Consider the following 20,665-nt stretch of genomic DNA (forward strand, 5'->3'; position numbering starts at 1 on the left):
ATATTTTTAGCTTTTCCACTTTTTTTATTTTACCAGCGACCGGGTTTCGTCGTTACCGACATCATCAGACTGGTGAGAGGCTATACAAATTGTTGTGTTATATATAAAAGAAGGCAGGAGTTGAAATATTGGTTTTAATAAAACTAAAAATATAAACTAAAAATATTGGTTTTAATCTAATAATAAATTAAAAATGCAATTCCATCACGAAGTGTCAGTGGATAATATAAAACATTGAATATTGATCTGTTCCATGTGTCCGAAGGAGTTTTCCAAAGCGGGATTCTTCTACACCTTTAAGTCTCCTTGCTTACTTTTTACATATCCAAACCCTTATCCGCACCCCAATGGTGCATAGGGCACTGCATCATATAAACGCAGTGTTATCATGGACGTTAACACATGAAGGATAGGTGATCAGCCCTCCGCTTCAGGTACCAGTCCAGGGTAATATTGAATAAATATTTAAAATAAAAATAAAAATAAAAAAACCCTTATCCGCACCCAATGGTGCATAGGGCACTGCGTCATATAAACGCAGTGTTATCTTGATCGTTTACACATGAAGGACAGGTGATCACCCTTCCGCTTCAGGTACCAGTCCAGGGTAATATTGAATAAATATTAGAGTGAAAAAAGCACCAATATTTATTTGACCTCCTGGGAATCGAACCCGGGACCTCCAGAATGGTAGCCGAGCTAGCTGACCATTACACTACAGAGGCGGACAAAAATATATACGCCTTGAATATCGTTTGTTATATATAAATCAGTTTTTTATTAATAAAATTTAAATTTGAGAGAATTTTTTTTTTTTAAAGTGTCCAATATCACAATATTTTGAATTTCAGCGTCCTAAATCAAAGGTAAATCAATGTTGATGTCCTTCAAAGAACTAGACACTGATGTAATCTAATTATCAATATATGGTAAGTATTATATGATGACTTGTGTAATATGTAAGATATTTAACTGTTAATAAAATAAAACACACCTAATGCACATCTTTTTAATTGCGTGTCTGTTTTCCTCAATGTCTCATCATTGTTTGTATTTATTTTTTATCATAATTATGTAATTTTATCTGGCTAGTTCTACTTACTGATTATATAACTAGATGGCGCTAGTGGTATGGTATAATGATAAAATTAATTCGGCAACGCCGCATGATGTTGTAAATTATGTGCCTATTCGAGTAAATGAGTTATTGGCACTTTGGGGCCGGCATTCGTTAAGTCCCAACTTTATTTTCTCTAAATCCAGGTAACATTTTACGTAATTATTTTTTTTACTTAAAACACCGTTTTTGCATTGAAAACATAAGTTTTTCTTCGAAATAATTATAGGGTTTTGTAAAGAAAAAGAGTTATTGAAAAGTAAGGAGTTAAAATAATTATAAAAATATTTTTTCTATATACGTACATACACATACGTACATACATTAATATATAATTTTTAAAAAATCGGGCGTGAGCAGACATGTGACCTCTCGAACTATGTACAATGTAGTATTTTTGTAGATTTTTTATAGCTTTGAAAACTAATAAAATAGTTTTCTTGAAGTGAAACTTCTTAGTCGGCGTCTTCTTAGTCTTCTTAGTAACAAGAATGGATAGTGAAAATTTGAGGTAAAATTAAATAAATTCGTTAACAAAAACATTTCTCCGAAAGCTAAACTGTCCATGGAGTCCTGGTTCCAACCCTAATGTATCAAAGTGAAGCATGGAGTTGGCAAAACAGAACGATGAAAGTAGATTGAATGCAGTTGAATCGCAGAATCTCGCAGAATCGATCTGCGAGATCTCGAAGAATGTGCGGTAATACGTTGTATGATAGATGTTTGAATAGTGTAATAAGGAAGGAATCCAAAGCTGAGATAAGTATTATCTATAAAATTAAGAAAGTTGTGATGAGATGATGTGGATACGTGGAACGCATGTAGTTTGAAAACGAAACAGAGGAAGACTGAGGAAAACTTGGCACGACCAGGTATGTCTAATACTTGAAAGCGGCCGGGTCAGGAGTCTGAATAATCGATGGATGTGTATGAGGAGACGCATGAACGAGTAAGAGGCGAAGAATGTTTGCAAATACAGGATGGTGTGGCGTTCAATTCTCTCTGCCTACCCCTGCGGAGAAGCGGCTGATGGTTAGTTAGTTAGTGAGTTAGCCATTTTCGTAAAATAGTACCTCAAGGGCTCTGTACGGTGGATGTATTAGGGAAAACAAAATAGTGAAAATGATTTAGCAAAAAAAAATAGACAAAAACTAAAAACACTTTTTTTTTGTTTTTTTTTTCTAAAGATCATCTCAATCTCACTATTTCCAACTACTGGTGGAAGAGCATTCCACGCCGTTATCCTGCAGTAGCAAAGGCACGCTCGCGAAATTTAGTGTGCTGGTCGCGACTTTGTAACATCACTTCGTCCATAGGAGTTGTAGCCGATCGAAGCGCGAGACCAATATCAATCAATTCGTATAGAATACACAGCTCTTTTAGATACTCTGGAACCATATTATGTATGTATTAATATTTATACATGAGTAGACAGGTACCAATAATATTGCGTAGGTACTTCTTGTGCAGGGTGGGTGTATGAAGTTGATTAATTGATTTGTAGGTAGGTCACCCTTCGCTGAAATAATTTATTCCTTTTGCTAAATGACAGGTGATCCTCATTTTTCATTGTTGATGTCGCTATATGCTGCGCGTATGTACATGTATAGCTTTTTTTTCAATTCTTAGAATAAAGATGACAACATAGCAAATGGCAACCAACAACGAAGTGGTTTTTTTTCGATGTCAAATCGCCTCTTTCACAGTGTCAGGTTGTAATGGCAGTGTTTCTTCTTCTTTTTTAGAACAAAGTATTAGAAAATCGTTTTTTATTCGAGTTGTGGTGTAACTTGATTTTTTTTTCATTCGGATTGATTAGAAGACAATGCGTTACTAAATTAAACGCGAATTATTTTATTGGGAAATCCGCGGACATAACAAAAAAATAACTCGACACTGGCTAGAACACTATAGGAGGGTGAAAGGCCATAAAAATAAAAAGAAGATATAATAAAAATCGTAAATGACGTACATATATTATAACAGTACATTTAAACTCATATCGCTCACTCCTTTCAAGAACGTCATAAATCAAAAATCGTCAATTCTCAGCTGTGCGTGTTTTCGGAATGCCCAGAAAATGTACTATATCCCAGCAAAAGAGGCATATTTTTAACTTAATATTTACTCGCTACAGTGCAGAAAGTGATGTTTTTGCATTTTAAAGAAAAGGTATAGTTTAATTATTTTTTTAAATAAACTAAACATTTTTCAAATGGAGAAAAAACCTTCAGGTTTTACCTAAAAAGATTTGTTGCACAGTAAAAAGTTCAAAAAGTGGCTTCATATTTATTTTTAATATATTGTATTATAATATTTAACACTAAAAACGCTCTCCTGAAAAATCAAGTATTTTGATTTATGACGTTCTTGAAAGGAGTGAGCGATATGTAGGTAGGTACTGTAAATACAATATCTATCTGAACCAGCTAGAAAACATAAAACATTTCTCATGCATAGTATTTTTTTAAAAGTCATATGTCGTTATCGACATTACTTTTTATTGTATTTTTGTGTAATTTTTCAGATGTATCAATAGTAAGTTATCTAAAAATACTATGCAAAGCATAATTGTATTAAACTTTAGCATGTAACAATGATTAAAGAAAACACTTCGTTTTTTACCACTTGAGTTTTATTATAGACTACATGTTTCAGAAGTTAAACTTCCATCATTCAGGTCTGTATAATGGCATGTAAGTATTTCGGCTCAACACAGGCTATGCCTAAAGTGTCAAAATGCAGATATAATATATGTATGCATTTCTTAAATATGCTATTTAAGAAATAAAGGTCTTTTTGATTTTTTTGTTTTCTGTTAAAATCCAATATGTGTAGTTTATATTAGCACTTTTAATCTATTTTTATTTCTGGTATCTATGTATTCTTCCCAGTGCCCTCTATAACCTAAAATAAAATGTATACCCACACACGGGCCATGCCTTTGTGGGATATTTTTTTGTATTAATATTATATTTTTTTGTACTGTTATGTTATTTAATATATTGTAAAATGCAAAAGAATTTTTAAAAAAGAAGAAAAAAAACATGCCACTTGTCGAAATGTGTACAAAACGTAAGAGCGGCAACGTCGCAACTAAGCAGCGCTATTCATGCATTCCGAGTAGGTATCGATTTTGGTGAAACGTTTGAGAAGTGCGCTGCGGGACGCAGACGCAACGCGGCGGTGCGGAGCCGAGAATACCGCCGACAGACTGGTCGGTCGGCCCATACAGTCCGCCGAGAGTGTTAGTTCGCTGGCAGGACGCGCGGCGTCGCTGCGTTCACGTCGCCGGGCCTTACCATTTACTTCCTGCACTATGACGGCTCAAAACCAAGACAATAGAGAGGATCTTATCGAAATTGTGAAAAAGTACCCGATATTGTATGACATAAATCACAAGCATTACAAAAATATTAGATTAAAGGATAAAATTTGGAGCGAGATCGGCGAAATACTGGGAGGAAACGGTGAGTGTTATTAGAAAAAACAACATAAAAAAGACTTGTTATAGCCAGGGCTTTTTTTTTAACAAAAGAAGTCCCAGAACTCACTAAAAAAAAAAATATCATTTAAATTTTCATTACAATTTACAATACCATATTTTCTCATTTTGACGAATTATATAAAAATAGAGATTGTAATTTCGTAGGCACAAACATTTTTTCATCTAATTGATTTTAGCTTTAAAATAACAAAAAAAAATATTCGTGAACAAAAAGCCGGAACGACGTTCCACCGCATTTCATGACAAAAAAAGCCCCGGATATAACTCACGTTATCATTTCAATTGCAACATCTTGGTAAATGGTATGATGCTTCATACCATTTTTTTGGAGATGGGAAGAGATGAAATCATGAAATGTGCTTTATTGCTTCATCTTCAGTACATTTTTTGTGTTCTTGATTCGACTTTTTTCACTAAACTGGCATGCTGCACCTGTAAATGGAACTCATCAACTCTGCACCCTTTTTTTTTACTAACTCACAAAGCCTCGACTTTTAAAGGCTTGTCTGCGGGTAGGATACTTAGGATAGGGAAGGTAAATGTGGAAAACACATTACAAACACCCAGACCAATTGAAAATAAATCTTTCTTGAATTTATTTTGCAATTGGCGAGAAGCAAATCCGCGAAGCCAGTTTCGTCTACCCAACTACGCTAGACTCGCGACTGACGCGCTGCAAACGTCTAGTACTATTTATGTTTCAAATCGAAAACATGGCCGTGTGAAATTGGACTATCATTACAGTCCAATGTATTGTGACCAGTGACAAAAAGATAAGCACCGCCCTCTTATGGGCGGGAAAATTATCGGGTATGCGCACTTGCGCACATCTTGTTTATTCGTTGCTTACTACAATATTGGAATTTTTAAATATAATTGACAGGCTACTTTACTCTACGTGGAAACCTTCAACTTGGGAACTTTGGGACATGCGTGCCCATTTGTAGGTAATTGATTCATTTCAAAGTTAGCAGCACGTAAGGTCAGTTTATATCTACCGTTTGTCGACTTACAGGATCCATATTTTCATCACGTGCAAGTATTCTTAAGAACAAGAATGTCCTCTTCACTTAAGAGCTATGCTTTATTTTTTTAAATGGCTCTAGAAAATAAAACTTCTTTTAAAAAAATCATGCTTAAAACCACATTCAAGTAACTTCCTCGAAAAACTGTTTCAGTAGACCGGATGACGTCGCGCGACTAAATGAAGTTTCAATGGAGTAGAAATCTTATTTTTATTTATTTATTTATTTCACACCTTGAGGTGAAGAATGAAAGCCGATAATCATATGTTCATATGTTATTTACATTATATTTAAACAAATAATGAAAAACATAACATAAAATGACATATTAAAAAAAAGGAATAACTCGTAAAGCCTCTACTTTTAGAGGCTTGTCTGCAGATAGGATAGTAAGGATAGGGAAGGTAAATGTGAAAATACATCACAAATAGAGCAATTGAAGATTATACATAATAAGTGTTGTTTATTTATTAGAGTATGTACCTTATTTTATTTCATTTGTTGTTGTTTTGATTTCCGAAGAAATATTTATGCATAAGTATAGTATTTTTTTACTTTCAGAAGCAATACTGAAGAAAAAATGGAGGAATCTTCGAGATACTTACATTAAATATTTGAAAACTTCTAGACACCGGGAGCAAGCTAAGAAAAATCACTACCAATGGCATTGGGCAAACGAAATGAGCTGGTTCAAACCATTCTCGAACATCACAGGGATTAACGACGAAGATAATCAGAATGCTGCACATGCCGAGGCCGTGGCGAAATTGGAATTTGAAGAAATGTCTGAAGGAGATGCTGACGACTCTCCCATGCGAGATCACGCGCAAGACCAAGAAGCTCGCGATGAACTGCCATTGCAATTTGCCAACACCGCCAACCACACGCAATCCATTCCAGATTCATTATTACTAGACAATTACTTGATTCGTGAACCGATCGACAAGGAAAAAAGCACCGGGCCGTCTCAATTGAATGAAAAGGCGAAAGAAGATGATTTAGATCCTATAGAACACATTTTCGTCGGATACGCAAGGATAGTAAAGAATTTTTCGCCAAAGAGACAGATAATTACGAAATTTAAAATAGCCGAATTGATAATGCAACAAGAGCTAAAAGATTTGGAAGAATCATCGGCACGATCTAAAAAAGCAACGTCCTTGAACGACCCTTTGATTTAGTTTAGTACTGAATTCATCTCTCATGAGTGCGGATGGCGAATCATAGCTCGATTGTGATCTCCCTCCATCTGGAATGGTCCTGAACTGCACCATCCTGGATCTGCCACTGATGTCTCCACCAGCTCTTGAACAAATTTCTTCACTGGTTTGCTGTCAATTTCGAAATCAAATTTGATAGTAACTATCTATATTTGTGTCACATTCTTCTTCTTCTCCGTCTTATTCCTCATTACTGAGAGTTGTGACCCTTGTGAAAGCAATGACTCTTCTCCAGTTATCCCCATGACTGCGCTGCACGTAGCGCTCTAACCACCGAGGTGCCTGCTGCTGACTTAATCTGATGGGTCCATCATGTGGGGATCTTCCTCTCCCTCTCTACCGATCACAACCAGTCGTTCCAGGCTATTTTCTTATACAGACTAATGTCTGTACACGAGAATAATAATAATGTAGAATTCGTTGTATTAATGTCCAACTTCTTTGTAATATTTTTAGTTCATATATTCAAGGTTGCCTTACTATTATTTTTATACAGAGATCATTATAGTATATTTTAACATATTGAAAAGACTTACTGAATAAATTATTTTTTAATTTATGTTTTTTTTTTATCATTAATACATCGTCCTATTAATTGACCTATTTATCGTAGAATTGCGGGAGAATATTACCTTTATTTTACTAATTTTAAGGAGAATTTGGTTTTCTCGAACTCTAAAGTTTTTTTACTGTCCTGAATACTTTTGCTACTTAGCGGGAGTTTCTTTTGCAAAATGGCATCTCTGACACTCGACATGCTAAGCCAGTCTTATTTTATTTTGAACACAACAGTTTTATTTTTTTGACATCTCATCAAAGATGAAGAAGAATATGGAAGTCTGGGCATTTACGGGGCTGACGACCGTCATAGGCTGGTTTAAGTGATCACTTTACACACGTGTAACATTCACTAATTCTACCCGTTATTGACAACCACACTACTCAAATTCTTGGAAGTTATATATATATATATATATATATATATATATATATATATATATATATATATATATATATATATATATATATATATATATATATATATATCCAATTTTGAAACATTGTTCTTGAATCACTAGTGAAGTTCTAGGACTTCACTAGAGACATCTATTGGTGAGATGAAAGAAAGCTTTTTATTGAGCAGTTTTACAACAGTTTTGCTGAATGAAATGCAACAACTCAAGTATTGTATGTGTTATTTTTAAATTATATTTATTTAGGTGTCAGGTAGGTATCATGTGTAATCATTTGCATATGTTTGATTTATTTTAATCTTCTTTAACCTAATTCAACACAGAGCGTGTAGCCAGATGGAATCGGACAAGTCACATTCTTGTATATTTGCAATTATGATCTTACCTGGTAGAAACCAGTGCACTAAATTTGGTAAGCGTGCCTTTGCTGTTGCGGGCCAATGGCGTGTAATGCACTTCCACCAGAGGTTAGAAAGTGTGAGATCGACATGATCTTAAGAAAAAAACCAAAAACTCATTGATTTGCTAAATCATTTCCAGTATTTTCTTTTCCCCGATTCATGCGCAGCGAAGCGCCCTTCAGATAGTATTCTACGAAAATGGCGCTATATAATTTATCCAAATTTAACTAACTAACTAACTAACCGTCACGCCGTTTCCCGGCAGGGGTAGGCAGAGAGAATAGAGCGTCACACCACTCTGTCCCTGCAAACATTCTTCGCCTCTTCCACGTTCATGCATCTCCTCATACATACCCGCCGATTGTTACGACTCCTAACCTGACTACTTTCAAGTATTTGGCATACCTGATCGTGCCATGTTTTTCTCGGTCTTCCTCTGCTTCTTTTCCCACTAACATTCGCCTCATACATTTGTTTTACCGTTCTTTCCTCACTCATTCGTTCTACATGTCCAAACCATCTCAACACACCTTTCTTAATTTTATCGATAATGCTTAAAATTAAAATGGCGCTATATAATTTATCCAAATTTATTATCATAAATATAGTCCGCCTACATAGTGTAGTAGTTAGCGCGCTAGGCTACCATTCTGGAGGACCCGGGTTCTATTCCCAAGAGGATCAAAATCAATATTGATGATTTTGCAGTCTAATTTTAAAATATGTAATTTAATATGAACCTGGACCGGTACTTGAAGCGGAAGGCTGAACACCTTTCCTTCGTGTATTTAACGACCAAGATAACTCTGCTCCAATATGACGCAGTGCCCTATGCACCATTGGGTGCGGATAAGGATTAGAAGAACAATGATGTAAATATATCAATATATTACGAAAATTTCATTATTATGTGTCGGGTTGTGGTCCCGTGGTTGGTGTCGCGGACTATTCTGTCAGAGTTTCTCGGTTCGAACCCACTCTACCACAATTTGATACCTATTTCTAATAATGGGCCGCTTAGGCTCACAGAAACAGTATGAAATGGAAATATTTGTGTAAATAAAAAAAACACAAATATTTCGGTTTTTTATTTTTTTTAAATAGGCTGTTCTCGTTTTTTATTTTAAAAAATGGAGCAAGGTATTCACATATTTTTTTGAAGAACATCGAAAAATTGTAGATAAAAAAAATATTATTACGAGCGCATAGCAAAAATGAAAATGAATTGGAATAAATTAGGCGTGTCAAGCACTCGCTCCGGAGTCGGGCACTGTTCCGAGTGACCGTGAAATGGAAGAGCTGCTGGACTGGTGGATTGGTGGAGAAGGTAGGTACCCCGCGAAGGTGACGTGTTTGCCAGACCGTCAACTTATATTTTCATTTATTGCAGCCGCGCGCGACGTTGCCCGATTTACAAAACGATGTAATAATATCAAGCCAGTACCTACCTACATACTTCCAAACCATTCAAACGAAGAGAACACTTAAATATATATATTTATGGACTTAACTAAACATCGAAAGAGCCCAGAATAATATGACAACCATATAATTTTTTCCACATTAATTTTATTTGACCAGCAACCGGGATTCGTCGTAACCGACATCATCAGAGTGGTCAGTTACGACGAAACCCGGTTGCTGGTCGAACTAAATTCATGTAGAAAAAACTAAATAGTTGTTATTTTCCACCAAGAAATGTCAACTTAAATTTAATAAAGAGCTTTATTATATACATTAAAAAATGGAGAGCAGCAGGCATAATAATTTTCACCGATACTGATTTAAACTATACATTTTTGTGATATAATTATAAAAACAAATTTGGTTAATTTATATAACGCCATTTTCGTTATTGAGGATATTGAGAGAAGAGTGAATGCAGGGAATAGAATAAATGGTGTATAATTTATATTTGAAGCACTAATTTTGTGATTTCCCATTTTATAATTTAAATGTAATTTTGGTTTTAAAAGCAACAAAAATATTTTATTATAACTTAATTATAATGTCTACCGGTTTCGAAGCTAACCGCTTCTTTATCATGACTGATTAATACGAAAACACGAAATAAATGTTTCGACTTAGATCGATCTCAGTGTGTTACAAATTATGTACTATGTTTTGAACTTATTTGCAGATGTGTATTATGGTACACTGTACGATGTGAATGGAATGATGTAGCCTGTACTGTGGAATGTACATATTAACGTCGTTGATTAGTAAATCAATATTACGTGGGTAGGTATTTTCTGCTATCTGTGAACTTTCAGTCAGTACCATGCATCGATTGTATGGTAGGTGGTCGCGGCTTACTGGGATACTAGCATATTTTCAATCGTTATCCAGATGCTTTATCGACATAAATGTCCATTGAACAGGTCGGCTGTCCAAATTTAAAACACAGTAAGGGACATTTTTTTGTAGCTGGTTTTTTTTTGCATTTTTGCATTTATGGACTAAGTAGACTCTACTTAGTCCATAAATGCAAAAAAAACGTACTACAAAAAAATGTCCCTTACTGTGTTTTTTTTTATTTGGACAGCCGAGGTGTCTCAACGTATCGTTTTTTTAGGGCCTCAAGTTAAAGGAAACTTCTCGTTTATGGGGAAGGAATAGTAAGTAAGAAAATTAGAATATAGTAGCAATTAATTCTATCGATTGTTGCGCGGTATGATCGATAATCCTGAAATTCGATATAGTCGACACAGATTGTTTCAAATTCCTATACACAGGACCAACCTGCCGATGGTTATGCCTGTAAGAAGAGCTACCGCTATTTTGAACAATATCTCATTGGATATTGATCTGTTCCATGTGTCTGAAGGATTTTTCCGAAGCGGTATTCTTCTACACCTTTAGCAATAGTTCTTGCATATATTATATTTTGATGTATTTTTAATGTATACGATTTAAATTTTTATAGTTTGTAATATTAATTGGAATTAATATATATTTTTTAATAATGAGATATCAGTTTAAATAGCAACAGGAGATAATGGGAGATTCATAAAAGGTGGTGTGGGTACTGCGATATATAATAATTCGGGAGAAGAACCCAGAAAAAAAAGCTCTACGTCAACTTTATTTGTATTAAGTCATCAGAAATGAAAAGCGAATCCTTAGAAAATACATTTGCGGTTCTTTTGCGTCGAATTCGATATTCCCCCCTTTTAAAAATAGGCAAGTGGCGAACGATTGAAGAACTTTTATTATGCTGGAATTCTTTGTGACGGAATAAATTGAATAGGTACACACACTCGTACAAACAATACACGATTACTGTGTGTGTGTGTGTGTGTGTGTGTGTGTGTGTGTGTGTGTGTACTTACTATTGGTGTGCTGTGAATAACACCCCCTGAAAAATTCTAGAAGAGTAAGTGTACAGTTTTATTAGTACATAATATTACGCACCTTCAAAGATACAGGTACCTACTTAGTAAGTAGTACTTGCCTACCTGACCTAACAGTAGGTAGCCGAAAATCGTTATTTTTAGTGTAGCCAAATACGGGTTTCTCCACTTAGGTGTTATTTTTACATTTTCGACATCTGCATAGATGCACGCTCAACCAGCCTATGCCAGGTCATAAACACTGTAAATACCCAGACTTCCAAATTCTTCTTCATCCAAGTTGAGAGGTCAAAAATGGAAAATAATTGTATGACAGAATTCAAAACGAAGATGTAAGAAAGGAATGTAAGGCTGAACTAGGGATAATTGAATGACGAGTTCTTTAAGGTGGTTTGGACATGTGGAGCGAATGGATAACGAGTGAATGACTAAGAAAGTGTATGTGGCGAATGTGAGAGCAGGAACAGAACGAGGACGGCCGAAAAAGACTTGGTACGATCAGTTCAACCAGAACCTAATGTCTGGTGGTGTCAAAAGTCTGCATAATCGGAGGGCAGGTATAACTAGATGTATGGATGTGAAGGAAGCGAGGAGCGTATGTCATGACAGAAGAGTGTGGCGTTCCATCCTCTCTGCCTACCCCTGCGGAGAAACGGCATAGTACAGTAAACCCCCCTACAACGTTGACATAGGTACCCCTTAATCATAAGGAATTTTATAAGGAGTTAATGTTTTAATAATTAATTTTTACATTTTAACTACCGGTAATTACTGAAATGAGTCACCTAAAATTGAAATACAATTTAATAACATTAACTTGGGTTGTGGTCCCGTGGTTAGTGTCGCGGACTCTTGAGTCAGAGTTTCTCAGTTCGGACCCACTCTACCACAATTTGATACCTATTTCGAATAATGAGCCGCTTAGGCCCACAGAAATGGTATGAAATTGAAATATTTTTGTAAATAACGAAAACAGAATTAAATTTAAAAAAATAAAAACTTCCCTATAACGTCCCCAGCGTTATAGGGGAGTTTACTATAGTAATGTTTTTTTATAAAGAGAAGAAAAACGTGCGTGGAACCGCGACCGACCTCTCGCGCGATCGTCCGCGTTCTGAAATTGAATTTTGAGAATTGCGGCGCCATGTTCGTGTCTGGAGATTGGCACGAGCACCGAGTAGGTACACGACCGGCTCTGGGCTGTTGCCAGTTGCCAGACGTCCTCTGCCCAGAGAACGAAATTACTTCGAAGATCCGGCAACGCCGCACAACGCGGCTATGTTCACCGCTCGCCATCGCCGAGCCGAGATGACAAGACGACCGCGGCCGAGTGGACGACGCGGTCTGGACCTGTGAAATTATAATGATGATGAACGAAGAATTTCGGAAACTTTGACTTATTTCTGTACATATTTGGAAACAGCATCAATATTTTAAATACAGTTGCTCAAGAAGCCTTTTTGAAATCTAAAATATTTAAACTCATGTATAAAATGAAAAATGAAACACTGATTTTTTGAGTCTACTATGTTGTTTTTAACAACAAAAAATACAACTTAGTATACTAAAAAAAATACAGTGTTTAATTTAACATTTAATACGTAAATTAAAATTGAATTCTACCAAATTAAACGCCAATACATTTTAACTATTTGAATTACTTTGATTCACAAAATGTGATAGGACCAACATCGGATCTTTCAAAATTAATAAAAGATAAATGTTTGTGTTTTTATTATTTACAAAAATATTTCAATTTCGTACAATTATGTGAGCCTAAGCGGCTCATTATAAGAAATAGGCAGGGCTTTTTTAAAAACAAAAAAAAATCCCGGAACTCACTTCATGTCAAGCTTTTTGCCAAAAAAATAAATACATACATATATTCAAATATCATTTAAATATTCATTACAATACCATATTTTAGGGAATTACATAAATGTAGATTGTAAGTGCAAACAGTGTTCCGTCCAATTGATTTTTTTTTTAAATCCGTGTAAAAAGGTTCCACCGCGTTACATGGAAAAAAATCCTTGGTAGGACCAACATCGGATTTTTACTTATTCTTCTTCAAACCCTCATCCGCACCCGATGGTGCATAGGGCACTGCATCATAAAAGCGAAGTGTTATCTTGATCGTTAACACACGAAAGAAAATGTGATCAGCCCTCCGCCTCAGTCCAGGGTAATATTGAATAAATATTAATGTGAAAAAAAATCACTCATATTTTTTAGGACTCCCCTGGAAATCGAACCCGGGACCTCCAGTACGGTAGCCAAGCGTGCTGACCATTACACTACGGTGGTGGATACAGTCCAGTATTTTAGAAGATACTTACTACTATACAGGATTTTTCTGATAAAACCTTTTGTAAACAAAAAAAAAATCGACCATATGGAAAAATTAAAAAAAAATGTGGCATCATTTTTTACTCGCACCACATCATACTATTAACAGTTTTTTTTTTATTCTCGGTGAACAGACACAGCAACGCCATGTGACGATTGTTTCAGTAAATTTATAAGCAAATGAAATTATTCACTAAAGTCAGCAATACATTATTATAAAACGTTATGTAATGTTTACGTGACAATTGAAATTGCATAGCAATGTATATTTTGATAGTATTTTGAGTATTTGTTTATCTATGAAAACGCCCATTACGATTTTAAAATAAAATTTATTAGAAAATATAATCAATTTCATTTAGAACTCTCATCATTCATCATTCACTTTGTGTAATACTACTTTTATAAACACTTATTCGTGACTATCGGTTTCGGAATAATCATTCTATTACGATTTAACATTTGCACAAAATATTACCACACCACAAAGGTAACAAACAATGCTTTTAAAATACAAAATTAATGTTATTTAGCTTTGGGAAAGATTTTTTTACTTAAAGATGCCATTTTTTGTTGAATTCGAAGATTAAAAAACGTCATAAATTCGAAACTGATTAATCGAAATAGTTACAATTTATTGTTGTTCGTACCCATATAATTTATAAAAAAATGTATCAACAAAAACAAAACAATATTTATAAATCAATATAAACAACATATTTTAGTTTGAAAATGCCATAACAAGGCGAAACAATTGTCACAAATTTTATTTTGATGTGTTTTTTCAACAATAAAATACACGTGTCAAAGTAGATTTTAAGAAATAGTGGTATTTACTAAGTAAAACATTAATTAAAATAAAATACATTTTAGTAGGCTCAAAAAATCAGTGTTTGATTTTAACATTCAATATATAAATTAAAGATGATCTTAAAATTATCAAAGGATACCATGCGATTTTATGATTCTAAGTATTTTAAGTAATATAAATGAAAAAGCAGCACCTCATATCTGTCTTGCAATTTTAGGCCTAGAATCTCGTTTTAACCGAGAAGTACGGTTCATTTTCCTGTATACCTACTGCATTCAATAAAAAGACGTAAACCGTTGGAATTTTGTACATTTTTGTATAAAATTATGTTTCAATTTCAAAAATGCACAATATTTTGACGTGTTAAAAGAAAGCGACGTTGCCCTTGAAATACATTATTGAGGTACGTACCTACCTTCTTATATTATATAAGGTTCGTGGTAATTATCATTATGGAATAATCTTTTTTTACTTAGGTACGAATATATAAACGTTTTCCAAATAAATGCGAAGTATTACGAAAAAAATACATTAATCAAAATTCAACCACGTTCAAAATTGTTGTATATAAGGCTGGTATATATCTAACCACTACAGTGTCGATTTAGCGTTAAAGTAATGTAATCAGGGGCTTTTAAACTTTTAACCGAGCTCCGGAATATGTGTAAAAAATGTTACGAAAACTAACAAAAAAAACTTATTTTTTAAATCTTACATAAAAAATGTTGGTAGAAATAATTACAGTATTCAAACAAATGATACAATTATCGGTTATGTAAAAATATTTTAGTTGATAAAATTACTATTTTTATCTTTAAATAGGTACACGTAGTTTTGATTATTATGATGCTTGAAAAATGTCTAATTTAAATTTTAAAGAAAATTGAAAAACAAAATCTTTACTTAAGTGGTAGGTACTAAATTAAGCTTCATATCGATATAAAATTTAAAGAAAAAATAATAAAAATAAACCTATAATAAATTTTTAAAGCTTGTATAGGTAAGTATATAGCAAGTGGCAATGTAGGTAGGTATGGAAATGAATTATTAAGTTATTTAATATTTTCGGGTTTGAGTAGGTATCCGAGAGCGGCTCGAGGAATGCGCCGGTCCCGCCGCTTGCACGCCCCTGTCGCAGTTCTCCGTCCCGCTCTAACACCCCCTCGGAATGGACTCGCCCGGACCCGTTTTCCCCTCTCCGCGCGCCGCCATGTATATGTTGGCTATGGCTATACAACGTTGCCTGTCGTATAATTTTACTCCACGTAAAATTCAACTGGAACAGTTCAATGGACTCTCGAAATAACTTCAAATACGTTTTTACAGTGAAATACTAAGTGTGTGATTACCCCGAGACGTCATTTTCCATTGTAAAAGGTGCATCTTCAATTCTGATTGTGTTTTTTGTGCAAGTTTTGTGTTCGTTCGTGTCCTTTTACTCATTTTACTGGTCCCCGCGATAGGCCCGAGCTTTCGAAGACGTCTCTGCCGCTTCCAGAAGCGATCCGTTCGCATTTTTCGTATATTTCGTAAATTTAAATCAATCGCGATGCATTTTTCGAAAGTATATAAGGGTAAATAGAGTGCATTTTCAAAATTTCACCTTAAACGTGACAGTCAAAGTTCTCCGAAGGCCTCTCCGAAGCGGTTCAATGTGATATTTATTCGACAAACGTTCGTGTTTTGTTACGATTATAGCCCCCTTTTCGTCAGTTTATATAAAATAAATGTTTAAGTTTGTTAAAATGTTAGTTTTCTCTTATAAGTTTACATAAGAGATCAGCGAGTGAGCCAAAATGAAATAACGCGACCAATAACACCGTTTGCGCATTTGTACCGCTATAATTCAGAAAAAAGTTTCAGAATACGTATATTAATTAACACGAGTTTGTAAAAATGCTTAATTTATATAAAAGTTCAAAATTTTGGCAGTTATTCCCTGAATGTGTTATCTCAATTCTTTCAAATAACCATCTTTTATGACTATATTTATCATAAAACTATCATCGCTTTACAATATTTCTTTTATAATTTAAAACATTTTGATATTTTTTGTCTTTTGAAGAAAATTCAAATTTATTCGGAAATAAAAAGTGTGAAATTTTGACCAAGGGACAAAATTTATCGAAAGGTGTGCAAAAAAACTCGAATGTTTTCAAAGTAAAACAGTGGTTTTATGTGAATTTTAAAATAGAAAAAAAAATCCATTAAAATATAAGGTTTTTGATACATTTTTATCTATTCTTTCTCAAAATGACAATAAAATAATTGCCATGTTCATTTATTTTTCAAATTCCACTAATTTTTCATTTCATGAACTAAGTTAAGTGTTTTTTCCTGAAATCAATTAAATTACTAAACAAAAGCCAAAGTAAATCGCATTTATTTTAGTACTAAAGAAAGAAATATATTTATGAAAACAAAATCACGTAAAATATCGAAATTCCAGTGAACCCCAAAAAATTGTTTCAGAGGAAATAAATAATGCAAGAGTATTTAATTGATAGTTTTAAAATAACATTTATCCGAAAAAAGCTCGAAAAAGTGTAAATATGTAATAATTTATCTCTCGTGTATATTTTTCCCCATAATAATGGTGTTTTGAAAAAATAATGAAATAAAATAGTGATTACAATAATAATTGAAAGTGCATCAAGTGCGTGAATCAGATTATAAAAACATGAAAATATCGTGAAAAATGTGGTGATTTTCTCTTAACTGTGATGAAAACCTATTTATATCCACAAAATGCATGAAATCGATTTAATCTAAACCTCTTTCGATGCAGTCCCGACGTTGAATAAGTTTTTTTTTAAATAAAAAAAATCGAAGTAAAACTACTTAGATTTTTTTTATGAATTACCTGCCTATATACATATTTTTTTTACCGTTCATTTAAATAACGAGTTAATTTTTTGACAAAAACATTGAAACTTATAACCCAAAGTGTCACTAAACAAAAATATCAGTGATTGAATATAAATTAAACGCATAAATAAATTATCTAAATATTACATTTCCACATGAAATATGTAATTGCAAAATAAAAACTCGGAATAATAACGATTGACATAAAAACGTGAAAAAAAAACAATGTTTTAAATAAAGATTTTGAAAGAAATAATAATTCCACATTAAAACGTGAAAATAATCAATGATTTAAATATAAATTCCCAAAAAATAGTAATTCCGCGTAAAAACGTGAAAAAATTAACGGTTAATTATCAATTCTCAAAATAATAATTTAACATAAATACGTGAAAAAAATCAATGTTTTAAATAAAATTTCTTGAAAAAAATAATAATTCGACACAAACACGTGAAAATAGTCAATTGTTAAAATATAAATTCTATTCAATATAAAACCGTTAAAAAAATCAACCGTGGAAATATTAATTCTCAAAGTATAATAATTCGACATAATAACGTAAAAAATCGATTGTTTTAATTTAAATACTCAAAAAATAATAATTTAGCATGAAAAGGAAAACAAGAATTTAAATAAAGTTTGTCGAAAGTATCAATTCGACATCGAACGACGTGCAAAAACGAGAATAAAATATTAAAAATAATTTTACATATATACGTTTATATTTTTAATGTTAGTTCTCGAAAATATCGCAGTTCGACAAAAAAATCGCTAAAAAACAATGTTTAAATAATAATAATAATAATAATAAAACCATTATCCGCACCCCAATGGTGCATAGGGCACTGCTTCATATAAACGCAGTGTTATCTTGATCGTTTACACATGAAGGAAAGGTGATCAGCCCTCCGCTTCAGGTACCAGTCCAGGGTAATATTAAATAAATATTACAGTGAAAAAATCACTTATATTTATTTGATCCCCCCCTGGGAATCGAACCCGGGACCTCCAGAACGGTAGCCGAGCGTGCTGACCATTACACTACGGAGGCGGACAAATGTTGAAATTATAGACTACATAAAAATGTGAAAAATGTTTAATTATAAATTACCTAAATAATACAATTTTGACGTAGGTAAGTAAAATATAAATACTAGGTTTGTTTCAAAGAAAATATAACATCTCGATCAAAAAATACATATGAAACTCCGGTCTAAACAATAAATGTTGGAGTACCTTATAGCACTTTGTCGGAGTTACGATTTAAAAATTAAATTCGGGAAAATAAACCATTTCGAGAAAAAAAAACTAATGAATGTGAAACGCGATATTTTAACACTCGACTTTACCAACCATGTAAAAATAATATATTGGCATAGCACGACTCCTAGTACCAACCCTAATGTATGTGTAACCCTAAGTGAACCATATGGTTGGCAAAAAGAAGATGGAAGTAGACTTTCATCCTTCCTCCAGTGAATGCAGTCGAAATGCGATCTCTCGGATAATGTGCGGCAAAGCGACGTATGATGGATGTTCGAATAGTGAAATAAGGAAAGAATGAAAGGTTGAGATAAACCATTATCCATCAAATCAAGTAAAGTGTGTTGAGTTGAATTGGACGTGTGAAAAGAATGAGCGAGGAAAAAGTGGTAAAGCAAATGACGCGTATGTAGTTGGAAAGAAAAAGACCAAAGAAGAGTTTGCAAATATATACTTCAATAGTACTTTCATATGTGCTTGAAAGCGGAGGCGTGCATTCTGTATAGGCAGAAAAACAGTGCCTACCCTGGATTACTCGCGTATAGAAACAAGACTATTTTTTTGTAGTGCCTACTATGCCCTTATCCTTACCCAACCCTACTGTACCTACCCTGATTGAAAACTCTGTGCAAGCCACTGATTTAAACTGGTTCTGGAGGCGAAATGATTGGTGGGAACGTATGTATGAAGATATGCATGAATGTGGAAGAGATGAATATGTTTCTAAAAACACGAGTGGTGTAGCGTTCTACCATCTCTGCATATCACTACGGAAAGCGAACTCTTCGAGAAACAGCATTTCGATATGTTGGGGACCGATTGCATCATCATTTGCGCGTAACTTCTTGTTAAAATGATATAAACACGTTCTCTCTCTCTCTCTCACTCCGGCCAATCATATGCCCGGTTAGTCAATCATATGCCCGGTCACTAAATAAAAGGCAATATTCATAATAATGGGGAATTTGGGAAATTATTGCTACGCAATGACGTCATTATTTGTCTGGATTTGACAGTTATATTATCTCGCGTAATTCTTTTCAGATTCCAATGAGAGTAGTACCGATTGTTATTTTTTCAATATTTATTTTATTTATTTATTTATTTTCATAATACACAGATACATTCAATATACATATTCATTTCATATACACATTTATTATACGTATTACGGCTCTTTAGGCATGGCCTGTGTTGAGCCGAATACTAACATGGTAATACAAAGTTTATATATATATATTTTTTTAATTTTTAATATATATATATATATATATATATATATATATATATATATATATATATATATATATATATATATATATATTTTTTTTTTTTAATGATCAGATTATAAACATAACATACAGGAGATACAAAAATAATTTATAGTTTAAGGTTTTTCAATGTGATAATTACACCTGGACTTTAATCAATTCACTTTCTACCTTGTCCCTTCCAATGTTAAGTAACCATCGACGGACACTGTTCTTAAAGACCTGATCACTCCTGGAAATCTTAATGGTTTCGGGCAGCAAATTAAATATTTTTGGAGCAAGGAATGAAAATTTTTTTTGGGCAAAACTTGTTTTAATTATGAATGTATGTCATATTTAAAAAAATATTGTCTATGTTTCCACTGATAAGATATAAATAATAATAATAATAATTACATGTAAAATAAAAATAAGAAACAGTTCCTGCCCCCTCTTCAACCTTCAACGTCCCAAGGACACAACTCTAAAATTTAGCTTCACATACGGTGTTTGAAAATGATGCGG

The 20,665-nt window shown here is 33.5% G+C and overlaps 2 protein-coding genes across 4 annotated transcripts in view; both read left to right on the forward strand.

The window, feature by feature from the left end:
* The first annotated feature begins 4,280 nt into the window (after window positions 1-4,280).
* On the forward strand, window positions 4,281-7,429 carry LOC148304621 (uncharacterized). 2 transcript variants are annotated; one of them, XM_088267948.1, is made up of 2 exons: window positions 4,281-4,587; window positions 6,212-7,429. In XM_088267948.1, exons 1-2 carry the CDS (start codon window positions 4,437-4,439, stop codon window positions 6,829-6,831), a joined length of 771 nt encoding a protein of 256 aa, XP_088124074.1. In that variant the 5' UTR covers window positions 4,281-4,436; the 3' UTR covers window positions 6,832-7,429. The 2 variants fall into 2 exon arrangements, with proteins under 2 accessions (XP_088124074.1, XP_088124075.1); XM_088267949.1 differs by having other exon boundaries at window positions 6,215-7,429.
* Window positions 7,430-15,968: 8,539 nt separating this feature from the next.
* Window positions 15,969-20,665, forward strand: part of Smr (nuclear receptor corepressor smrter) — a 301,764-nt gene continuing 297,067 nt past the window's right edge. Inside the window, exon 1 of one of the 2 annotated variants that reach the window (XM_088268009.1) lies at window positions 15,969-16,135. The gene's annotated coding sequence lies outside the window, so the exon portion shown is untranslated. Of the gene's footprint in view, window positions 16,136-16,414; window positions 16,433-20,665 lie in introns of those variants that run through there. The other variant, XM_088268010.1, reaches the window with a different exon arrangement.

This window comes from Brachycentrus maculatus, unplaced genomic scaffold, assembly GCF_059751285.1.
Source record: "Brachycentrus maculatus isolate JH-2025_06_01 unplaced genomic scaffold, ASM5975128v1 h1tg000310l, whole genome shotgun sequence".
NCBI lineage: Eukaryota > Metazoa > Arthropoda > Insecta > Trichoptera > Brachycentridae > Brachycentrus > Brachycentrus maculatus.

Coding starts and splice junctions, on each gene's coding strand:
- LOC148304621 (XM_088267948.1), top strand. CDS start 4,437: ATGACGGCTCAAAACCAAGACAATAGAGAGGATCTTATCGAAATTGTG. Junction 4,588..6,211: donor CGAAATACTGGGAGGAAACG/GTGAGTGTTATT, acceptor TTTTACTTTCAG/AAGCAATACTGAAGAAAAAA.